The following is a 12,168-nucleotide window of genomic DNA, read 5'->3' as shown; positions in this document are numbered from 1 at the left end:
TAAAAAACTAAAAATAGAACTACCATATGACCCAGCAATCTCACTACTGGGCATATACCCTGAGAAAACCATAATTCAAAAAGAGTCATGTACCACAATGTTCATTGCAGCTCTATTTACAATAGCCAGGACATGAAAGCAACCTAAATGTCCACTGACAGATGAATGCATAAAGAAGATGTGACACATATATACAATGAAATATTAGCCGTAAGAAGAAATGAAATTGAGTTATTTGCAGTGAGGTGGATGGACCTAGAGTCTGTCATACAGAGTGAAGTAAGTCAGAAAGAGAAGAACAAATACTGTATGCTAACACAGACCTACTGGAGAATGGACTTTAGGATACAGGGAGGGGGAAGGGTAAGCTGGGACGAAGTGAGAGAGTGGCATGGACATATAGACACTACCAAACGTAAAATAGATAGCTAGTGGGAAGCAGCCGCATAGCACAGGGAGATCAGCTCCGTGCTTTGTGACCACGTAGAGGGAGGGGATAGGGAGGGTGGGAGGGAGGGAGACACAAGAGGGAAGAGATATGGGAACATATGTATATGTATAACTGAGTCACTCTTGTTATAAAGCAGAAACTAACACACCATTGTAAAGCAATTATACTCCAATAAAGATGTTAAAAAAATTTTTTTAAATGTTAATTATATAAAATATTTTGGATATATTGGGTTAAATAAAATACATTAAAATCAATTTTACTTTTTTTTTTTTTTTTACTCTGTCATGTGCCTACTAGAAAATTTTAAATTACATAGGAGGCTCACATTCTATTTCTACTGCACAGCGCTGCTAATGTACAGTGGTAGAATTCTAGCTATTTCTCTTTTTTTCTCATGGTATTATATTTTTGGAAATTTTTTTCACTAAAATAAGCATACATAAAAGCTGACTGCCAAAGTTGAATGTTTTGGAATCAAAAAGAAGAGAAACCTGCTTGGTTAACTAACTGTGAGATCTTGGCCAAGTCAAGGATGCCACTATGGTCTCAGCTTTTGTTTCTAAAAGGCAATGAGAGAATAAAGGTCTTTAAAGGCCTTTCCGGTTTGGAGCACTATGTCGACTTGAAGATAATCCCTTCTAAGAGATTCTTCTAATAATTGGCAGAAAGCTGACATTTTCCTGCCTAAGAGTAATTGTTAAGAAGAGACAAAGGGGAAGTGACATTTTTCTCTGGCCTCTTCCAGTCCATCATACAGACTTCTCCTCGGCAAAGGCAGAGTGACAATGGACAGGTCACAGACTATATTCTAGATTCCCGGTATGTTCCTTCTAGTTCCTGCAAGAGCCCAGGAGTCCCTGTTTAGGGAGCTAAACAGGACAATGAATACATTGGTGCTAGAAGGAATAGTTTGTTAATAATTGATACATCATCAGCACCCAAACCCGAAGGCCATAATTTAGGATACTGTCAAAGATCATAATAAAAGCAAGCAAAAATACGAGGGTTTAGAAGCCTTAGAAAAGCTAACCAAGATTCACAGTGTTGAATAAACTCCAAGACTCTCTTACGTTTTAAAACAAACAGTTGCAAAAATACCACAAGAGTCGTTTTACCCTAAATTTCATTGTGAACTAAACTTATTCTAAATGATCCAGATCAAATACTATGGATTTTTGAAAGAATCTGATAGTGCTATAACAGGGCTAGGTATTCCAAATTAAGCCAAAGGATATCAATAAAAGATTCATGGAGGAACCCTGGCATACAGCCATGAGCCCCATCTGCAAGTCACACATTACATATTGTTTGCATGTGATTTGCTCTTCCTTAACCCTTGGAGGTGCTCACTGGGATTTCCCCAAAGAGTTCCCAACACTGCAGGCTTATCTACCAGCACCAGCGGATTAATTGGGAATGGCATGCAGGACTCCTGGGAAAAAGTGGTTCAGAATCAAACTGCCTGGGGCAATTTAATTCTCATCTCAAAAAGGCTAATTTTCAAGTTATGGAGAGGCTCAGTTACGCACCCCGTAAATTGTTCTCTCATCTGAAATCAAGGATCATAGAAAGGCAATTAATATGGGACTGTGTTCTATAGGGTTAGTCAGAAATTCATGTGTAAGCTGTTGGTTTTATGATAGGACTTGTTTCTCTGACCCACTGGTTCCATTCTCCTGTTAGTGGCAGGCTTCACTTAGCAAGGTATCCATCACTGGTCTACATGAACGCCATCATAATGGTTTGCATTACGCTAATCACCATAGTTACTTGTTTAGCAAAGAATTCTCTAAACAGGCATGAAACTGCCAATGTTGAATACAGAGCATGAGGCGGAAGAAGAGGAAGAGGAGGATGAAAAGACAGTATTTCCTTTCTTCCAACGTAATACGCATGTGTGTACTCAGGAAAAACTACCATGAGAGCAAATTAACTACTTGGCCAAGATCATTCAAACAAAAATTATTAAAAACTCAGTCACGGGCTTCCCTGGTGGCACAGTGGTTGAGAATCCACCTGCCAATGCAGGGGACACAGGTTCGAGCCCTGGTCTGGGAAGATCCCACATGCCGCGGAGCAACTAGGCCTGTGAGCCACAACTACTGAGCCTGCGCGTCTGGAGCCTGTGCTCCGCAACAAGAGAGGCCACGATAGAAGCCCGCGCACCGCGATGAAGAGTGGCCCCCGCTTGCCACAACTGGAGAAAGCCCTCGCGCAGAAACGAAGACCCAACGCAGCCAAAAATTAATTAATTAATTAATTATTTTTAAAAAGTAACAAATGTTCAAGTACAGTTGGCATCTTTAAAAAAAAACTCAGTCAATGGGAATCTTAAGGCAAAATATTAGGGAAACCGGACATTTTAAAGACCTTGTTATTAATATGAGTATTAGAGAGGGAGAAAAACCTTCAAATATAACTGGCTAAAATTTATTTAATTTTAAGATATGCCTAACACGGTATCTGACATACAGTAGACATTCAATATGCATTTGTTAAACGAATGATAACCTAAACGTGTCCAAATGTTTCAGATTGATGACAACCATTTTATTAATAGCGACTAAAACAAATAGAAAACCATTAGCAACCTGATCTCGGGTAAGCAGGCTCAAAGGAGGAAATCAGATGCATACAAAAAGAAATCTCTCAAAGGGACAGGCCTCTCTGTGGCAGAGGGAAGGGCTTCTTGGCTGACATCTGAGACCGTTGATTTATGTTTTTAATATGGAAGGAAAAAAACTGGCAACTTTCCCCAATATTTTAAATAATCTGGTCTGAACAGTTGCCATAGTAGCTTTAAAAATCAAGGTAGTTACTCACTGAACCATTAATTTTTTCCCCCCCACAAAAGTCATTCAAAAGAAACAGCATGGAGTAATAACAAGTCTGAAGTTTTCTCTACGACTTTCTCAAAATAAATTTACAAAATGACATTTCTTTGTTACTCATAATGAATATACACATCTACCTATGGTGCAATGAAAGGGGTAAATACACATCATCTGTACACACTCCAGAGAGTTCCACCTCTGACAGACACACCAGCTGAGCCATCCCCAGGACAATTAACAGACTTTTCTAGAATATGTAAAAGAATGTATATGTATGTATAACTGAATCACTTTGCTGTACAGCAGAAATTAACACAACATTGTAAATCAACTCTACTTCAAGAAAATAAATTTTTTTTAAAAATGGACTCTCTTAAAGAAAAACCTTCAACTCTCCCACACAGAGAGAATGATACTTTGAGGCAAATGGAGAAAACAATCCACTCACCTGGCTGTTTTCCCTTATCCACATTGATTCCACAGAGCTAGACACGTCTTTTATCAAGCACATCACTGCGAATTCTTCCCCTTCCCTGAGAAGATAGCTGGCTTTGGACACAGACACAACAGGCACAGCTCTGATGGCTAGAATAAAACGAAACGTGGCCCTCAAATAACTGGCTGTAGTAGAGCATAATGTTTTAACTTACCATTTTTCCTCAGCTCACTTTGTGGTCTTTTAAATAAGATATAAAGTAGGGTACTAACCGATCTGTATTACTTGTATATTTGAAGACATCAGCAATGAAATTGTACATCCCTCAAGTAACTTCATTAACACCGAGTGAAAAAGATAGACTGTCTACTTTGAGATTATGATAATCCTGGGCAATGCTATTTTGAAATAGGTAGAAGCCCTGGCATAGTGAAGCTGCATTCATCTTTATTTGACTTGCTGGTTTCATGAGAATGTGACCAACAACTAATTATATTCTTTTAACCAAACAGGCATCTTGCCCACGCGCTATAAAAATAACGTCTTATTTCTTAAAATCACAGGTTTTAAATAATCAAACTTGCCTTAATTCCAAAGAGCATCCTTTTTCAAAAGCCTTAATAAAAACTACTCAATAGCTAAATGCCAACTGGTGTTGAGTTAGATGATCTCTGAAATACAAAAATCTGGGTATCTTCCAGCTATCAAAATATTCTACGTAATGCCACATTAAGAACAAGGTCCAAAGTCAGCTGGTACTTTCCTCCTCAGATTGTGAATAGTTTGAGAGGTATTAAAATTAAATAGCTGAGGAGGAATCAATTCATAGATCAATAGTCAATCAAGGAGTGAATTATCTGTATGCTAATCTTTTCAGTGTAACTAAGGCTTCCCAATGAGTTTCTCTTGGAAGGAACAGTTTGTGCAATTATGAAACTTTGGGATGTCCTGATGTCAGTAGGTTTAAAGACCGTCCCCAGGACCATCTGAATGCCCATCCCTGGCAGACACACCCAGCTGGAGGTGGTCATGGACCCAACACATGGGATGGAGGCTGTGAAAGTATTCACAAGCAACCAGCATTATTTTGAGGCTGGGCGAAACGATCCGAGAAGCTACCTGAGTGACATACTGAGTTGGACCAGTGAGAAGAGAGAAGTCTTCTTTTAGATCAAAGGATGCTCCGACTCCCAGAAGAAAGCAAACAAGGGCCCATACCTGCCCTCACTTTCAGGGTGAATTTCTTCGACAGCACGGACTTGCCCTTCTGGTTCGCCGAGCAGTGTAGACAGAGCCGATGATACTCGCGCTTCACATTTCTGATCGTGATGCCGGCCTTGGGGTCAGCGACAAACGTCAAGTCCTTGGGAAGAGGTTTCCCCTCGCACCCCGTGAGGGAGTAATTGGTCACCTCTGGGTCTGTCAGAGGACAGCGGACCAGCGTGTCGTTGCCTTCCTTCCCGTACAAGGGAAGCTCAACCAGGAAAAGCTTCTCAGGATCTACAGCATATCAACAATCAGTAGTTTGAATGGCTGGTCACAGACACTGAAAACATTTTATAAAAATCTAAAATATTGCCGCTCATAACAACAATCCCTAGTGGCCCAAATGGCTGCTGACTTTATTCTTTGCAAACAAGAGTAGAATTTATCCGAGTCATACTAATAAGGAAGAGTTAACACCTAGTAAACGCTTTCCATGTGTCAGGCACTAAGCCTGGACCATTACACACTTCTCACTCTCATTTAATCCTCAGTACACCCCTATATGACAGGCGCTATCATTATCACCATTTTATCGATAAACTATAGTCTCAAAAACAGTAACTCTCCTTAAGTGACACAGCCCAGAAATGGCAAGACAGAACTCAAAGCCAGGTCTGACCGATACCACAATCTGAACTCTTAAAGCTCTGGGAATATTTTATTGTAATAGTTACTTTTTTTCTACAGCAGGTAACACTCCAAAGAAACTGGGCCAAGAATAAGCCAGCCTGATGGTATCTAATAGGGTGGGAAAAAGTGGAATTATACCTTGTTCAGGACTTTCCCACCCACTGTCCAACCTGTAATTTGTTTTGATCTTATCTAATTGACACAACTTCTACTTTTGTGTGAGCCTTTATCACTTTTTTGAAAAGTGTCCAAATATACTTCCATGTTGTACCAGTTTCCGAATTAATCATATGTTTTTGGTTTTTTTTTTAATCTATTTAACAAGCAAGAAGACCTATTTAGTTCAGAAAGGTGAAATAATTTCCCTCTGGTGATACAATAACTTGCCTCATTTGTCCCCAAGTGTGCTTGACTTCAAAGTCAAATATGTACTCTACGCCTCCAAGACTAAATAAGGGAGAAGCATGGGAAAGAGTCTATGAATTAAAAGAAGAATACAGGGCTTCCCTGGTGGCTCAGTGGTTGAGGGTCCGCCTGCCGATGCAGGGGACGCGGGTTCGTGCCCCGGTCCGGGAGGATCCCACGTGCCGTGGAGCGGCTGGGCCCGTGAGCCATGGCCGCTGGGCCTGCACGTCCGGAGCCTGTGCTCCGCAGGAGGAGAGGCGGCAGCAGTTGAGAGGCCCGCGTACCGCAAAAAAAAAAAAAAAAAAAGAAAAAAAAAAGAAGAACATAGAGGTTTAGAGGCAGGCAAAATGACCACGATCTAGGAGTCATGTGAGGGTATTCAATGAGACGAAAGGGAAAAAAATAAGAAATGTTTAAAAAGGGGACTAACTCATGTTATCAGTACTCAAGATGTGCTAAGAAGAAAGGAATATGGGAACCCCATGGGTCAGCCTGAAGCCTGGATGATAATCAGTAGTAACAGTGCAGAGTACATCAATGTGGAGAATGAGCTGCAGGGGTCCAGATGTTTTTCCTTATATAGTGAGAGAATTACCAGCATCTCCATTGTTTGTAACAACACGGGTTTCAGAAAGTTCCTAAGAACCACCAGCTGAACACCCTGAGCACAGGGACTTTCCACACAATTCTTTCTTCATTAAGATAAATTTCAATCAGCTTATAAGTAACAATAGAGTACAATTAAGACTGAAAATGAACAAAACTGTATCACCATAAAATTGTCGTTCAGTGTTTTCATTCCTACAAAACCCTAACCCCTCTGCGGGGGCCTCTTTCCAGAGTTCCCAGTCTCCAGGATCCTCCAGTTTCTGAATAGAATCTAGAAAACCATCAGGAGGCCACACAGTATAAATAACACGTGGGCCCCACTCTATTCATATTCCTTGAAAGGTATGTATAAATAGAACTTCTAGAAATCAAATAAACCGATATGCAAACGGGGAGCTTATGAGTTTCAGAAATGCTACGGCAAATACTTGATCGTCCAAACCAGGATACTTGTGACTGAAAGGGGTACTCTTAATAATTATGCCAGGACACCAGGCATGGACTGGGAAAGCCTCCGGTCGACTAGGATCTCATATAAGCAAATACAAACCTCATTCTGTATACACAATATGCTGCCGCCTCTACTGTGTAAAGGTAATACAGATACAGGGTTGGGCCCACAGATTACACTTAAAATATTTTTTAATTGTCCTTTCCATCTGTAAACCGGGTGTTCCACAAAAATCAATGACATAATTGAAATATACTTATCATAGAATTTTGACCAATTTTCAAAGAGTTTTCCAAAACAAATTATGCACCTCCCAGCCTTACTAAGTTATTCTGCAAACAAATTATCTCATAATGGCTGAAATATGGTTCGAGGCTATAGCTGGTTAATTTTCCATCTATTCTTTCTCAGTCACTTGAGTCATAGTTCCTACAGCAATGCCCCAATTTCCTTCACTGCTGTCTAAGACAAATTACTTAAGCATCCAAACATCTTAAATTGGTAATAATTAAGTATAGTCCTAAGTTATTGGGGATGACGTCCCCCATCAAGAAAATCTGTGAGCCCTGTGAGACTGATTTGGCTAATGCAGCAGTTTCCCTATTTAGTCAGCTGTCTACCCACCCTATTAATAAGCAGAATGGTACTTCATTACCACCTGGAAATTACAGAGTACCTTCCTGAATGTCAAAGAACAGAACATGGTTGTCTCCACAATTATGGAACCAAATCCGGAGGCTAGCTGTGGCTTTTCAACGCGCGTCTTTCTTTGCAGCGACCCACCCAGGAAAGAGTAAAAGATAAACTAAGGAGAGGCAGCGTCAGTTTCACGGCAACCTTCTGTACAGAGAACATGAGAGTCAATTTTACTAACCCTTGACAGAACTAGAATTTGCACAATTTTGTCTCCCTGATAACAATTACATAAGAAAGACAGCGCAGGCGATCTTATCCAAGCATTGCCATGAGGAACTGTGACTCTAGGGGTGGCTCAGATCCACAATCTAGGATAAGTTTATTCGGTCCTCTTCCACAATACCATGCATGAGGTTGCAAGGACAACCCCAGGCCAGGTACAAACCCAGGACTAGAACTGAAACTATTTATCCTCCTATAATGTGGGTCTGTCTCTTAAGCTTTAAGTGCTTCAGTTTTTACATCAGCAGAAAGAGACTCCTCCCTTATCCCTGCCCCTAGCCCCCTAGGAAATTTCCTCCGGACAAGGATATTAAAAGCACAAACACAGATGAATCACTGCATTCATCACATGAGATGAGGTTCAGAAATCCAACCGTCACATTTTCCTTTTGTTTCTAAGAGGTCACAATTTTTTAAATGAATGAACTGACTTCTATTAAGAACCTAGGAAGGACAGGAGGTGCTTAGCCAACTGAGTTATTTTTCTGGAATTTACTCCCTAAAAGTGGGTCAATTCATTTGAAGCTTTGGTCTGTTTAGGCCTTTAGAGGCCTTTAGTTCCCTGAAATGTTTTTACTAAGTGGGAGTATCTGGAATCTCAAGGCATTAAAATGCCGCCTTCCCAAAGGGCCTAATTTATTCTCAGGGTTTACTCACATCACCAGGACAAATGGGCTAAACCATATTGCAATCTCATTAGGAAGAGTTACACAGCCTTGCAGACCTCCAGCTGGAGTTATACCCAAAGCCACTATGTATCAAAAGATGGGGGAAACTAACAATAAAAATTTTTGTCTTATGCTTCCTAGACCCAGCCAGTAATATTTTATCCATGACTCAGCCATGTGTATGTCATCCCTAATTAAGGACAGGATATAAAGTTTTCTAAGTATAGCATCAAAGAAAGCTGAGCATTTACCTCTAACAAACACATAAATGGAACCGCTCAAGCCGCCTTCATTGGTGCACGTGTAATTGCCTGTATTTGTGGCCTCTGCTTTCTTGGTGATCCATTCTGGGTGTGTTTTCTCTCTCAATTGACCCAGAGTCTCAAAAGTCCACTTGACAAATCCTGGGTCGGTGCATAACAGCCTAATCTCATCGCCGACACTGACAATTAACTCTGATTTTGCTGGATGGATGGATGGTGGAGACGGTTCCCCTGGACTCACAGATGGTTGAGAAGAGCCTGCCAAGAAAAATGAAAATCGTGTTGAATGTGATCTTTTTCTTAGGCGAAATAAGGATTTCTTCCAATATTGATTTCCATCTTCTGTGTACTCGACAATAAAAATAGGACAAAGCTGCCCGGCTATTTATGGGCAGAGAGTTCTTTTTAAAGTTTCTCAAGTTCATCTAGAATATTAAGTTATTTTCTGCAACCCTCAATTAATCCTGAGGGTCACCCTTGGTATGCAAGCCAAGACTTGCTGGATGCCATGGCCTTCGCTGGGTTAAACACAGAGCGGGGTCAAGTTTCCACTCTGAACGTGGGCCATTGCAATGATACTGACATGCTGACACCCAGTCCAGAAACAACAAAAACAAAATCTTACACTATTAAAAAAGAAACTACTGGGCTGTCACTCTTTAATCAAAATGTACATGATCATGATTAACTTGGCTTTTTCTTAAAACTTTGTGAATTCAGTTATTTCTATGCAATTCTCCTTATATGGTGATGGTCATCAAAAAAGGACTATCTCGAAGTTTCAAATAATAAGTCATAAAATGAAAATCTTATTTTAATGATCAGATCGTGAGATTTCCTGGCCTATGTTGGTTTGCAGCCTGATCTACCTACCTAATGCCTAGAGAGGTTTCCTACACAGGAAACTAGTTTAAAGATATAAACTATAGACTCTGAATATGAAACTTGAACCTTAGAAAATTCACAGCAGCCAATTCATTCATTCATTTGTGCACGCCTGCATCTGCAGCATGAAGGCAAGTATCTGTTCATTACTTGTGATCTACAAAAGCATTGTTAGGTGCTGGGAGAAAATCCCCATAAATGGACACACAGTCCTTACACTCCAGAGCTTAAAGTACACAGTGTTCAATGTCAGAATAATGAAACCAAGATACAAGGTTTAGCTTTAGGCTAAAGAAAAAGAAGTGGGCTGGATTTTCACAATATCAGAAGAGGAGAAAGAAAAGACAGACAGGTACCAGAGATATATACCACAGAGACACTCACGCACAGTGAGATACCAGAGGTCAACTAGATTCACGGAAACCAGTGAAAAGCTCTGGTCCTCAGGTAGGCAGGAGCCACAGAACCCAACAGCAAGGATTTGAGATGAAAAGAGGAAGATCTGAGACTGCCAGAGGAAGAGCACATTAGTGGCTAGAGTGCCACGAAAAATACAAAAGGTTGACTCACATATGACCTGCGTGAGATGGGCTGGGGCACCAGGATAACAGAGCCCCCTGGAGGGCTTTCAGCTACTTCTGCAGGATCATGGGGGGAACGGTTCATGTGCCTGGGATTCGTGCCCCCCGCACACATACAAGGTCAGCTGGAGAGGGTGTGGAGAAAAAGGAACCCTCTTGCACTGTTGGTGGGAATGTAAATGGATACAGCCACTATGGAGAACAGTGTGGAGGTTCCTTAAAAAACTACAAATAGAACTATCATACGACCCAGCAATCCCACTATTAGGAATATACACTGAGAAAACCATAATTCAAAAAGAGTCATGTACCACAAGGTTCATTGCAGCTCTATTTACAATAGCCAGGACACGGAAGCAACCTAAGTGTCCATCATCAGATGAATGGATAAAGAAGATGTGGCGCATATATACAATGGAATATTACTCAGCCATGAAAAGAAACGAAATTGAGTTATTTGTAGTGAGGTGGACGGACCTAGAGTCTGTCATACAGAGTGAAGTTAAGTCAGAAAGAGAAAAACAAATACTGTATGCTAACGCATATATAAGGACTCTAAAAAAAAAAAAAGGTTCTGAAGAACCTAGGGGCAGGACAGGAATAAAGACGCAGACGTAGAGAATGGACTTGAGGACACGGGGAGGGGGAAGGGTAAGCTGGGATGAAGTGAGAGAGTGGCATGGACTTATATATACTACCCAATGTAAAACAGATAGCTAGTGGGAAGCAGCCACATAGCACAGGGAGATCAGCTCGGTGCTCTGTGACCACCTACAGGGGTGGGACTGGGAGGGTGGGAGGGAGACAGAAGAGGGAGGAGATATGGGGATATACGTACACGTTTAGCTGATTCACTTTGTTATACAGCAGAAACCAACACAACGTTCTAAAGCAATTATACTCCAATGAAGATGTTAAAAAAAAAATGTTACTGAGCACCAACAGTATGAGAAGTGCTATGGACGAGACTCTGTGGACGAGACTCTGTGCCCTCTAGACTGAGCATCTAAATGGAGGAGCCAGAATGTGGGAATGAAGCGGTTAGGATTATTTTTAAAGTCATACAGTGCATTAAATAATGAAAATGGGCACAGCGGTAAATAGAGATGCTATTATTTCAATTACTTATCCCCTTTAAAAAAGGAATACTTCCGGGAATTCCCTGGCAGTCCAGTGGTTAAGACTTGGTGCTTTCCCTGCTGTGGGCCTGGGTTCAATCGCTGGTCGGGGAACTAAGATCCCACAAGCCACGTGGCACGGACAAAAAAAAAAAAGGAGTACTTCCTAGTCCATATGAGCAACGTTGACAGTAAACTGAATCCAAAAATTCTCAAGAATTTATATTGCAATATATTCCAATCAATTCAATCTTCTCATGAGTGGGTCTTAAGGGCATATGCAGATACTACAACCTGGTTGAATAAATACTGTTGACTTCCGGAGACCTGCCACCCCAACGTAGGCAAGGCTTAGCTGTGTGACCTAAGGCAGGCCACTAGAGCTTTCTGTGCCCAAGTTTCCACATCTGGAAAATGATGATAGAAATACCCTAATTTCACAGAGTCCTAATGCAAATCAAATGCGATAAATACACGCAAGGAGCTTAACACAGCACTGCGGTTTGTAATAAATGCTAGTTATTACAGTGAAGCAATAAAGCATCCTAGGTAAGAGCTTGACTCAATTTTTGAGGTTTCTAAATTGTTTTTGAATTTATTTTATTGAAGTATAGTTGATTTACAATGTTGTGTTAATTTCTGCTATAAGC

At 40.8% G+C, this 12,168-nt stretch overlaps 1 protein-coding gene across 4 annotated transcripts in view; it reads right to left on the bottom strand.

Moving 5' to 3' along the window:
• Positions 1-12,168, bottom strand: part of KIT (KIT proto-oncogene, receptor tyrosine kinase) — an 84,375-nt gene that overhangs the window by 38,050 nt on the left and 34,157 nt on the right. For all 4 annotated transcript variants that reach the window (XM_079919982.1, XM_079919984.1, XM_079919983.1 and 1 more), the window contains exons 2-4: positions 8,923-9,192; positions 4,943-5,224; positions 3,737-3,873 (exon numbers count right to left, since the gene is read on the bottom strand). In XM_079919982.1, the coding sequence (XP_079776108.1) occupies positions 3,737-3,873; positions 4,943-5,224; positions 8,923-9,192 (689 nt within the window). The remainder of the gene's footprint in view (positions 1-3,736; positions 3,874-4,942; positions 5,225-8,922; positions 9,193-12,168) is intronic.

The sequence above is a fragment of the Stenella coeruleoalba genome (assembly GCF_951394435.1).
Source record: "Stenella coeruleoalba genome assembly, chromosome: 4".
Taxonomy (NCBI): domain Eukaryota; kingdom Metazoa; phylum Chordata; class Mammalia; order Artiodactyla; family Delphinidae; genus Stenella; species Stenella coeruleoalba.
The sequence above is the reverse complement of the archived record's forward strand: the minus strand, read 5'-3'. Positions and strand labels throughout refer to the sequence as shown.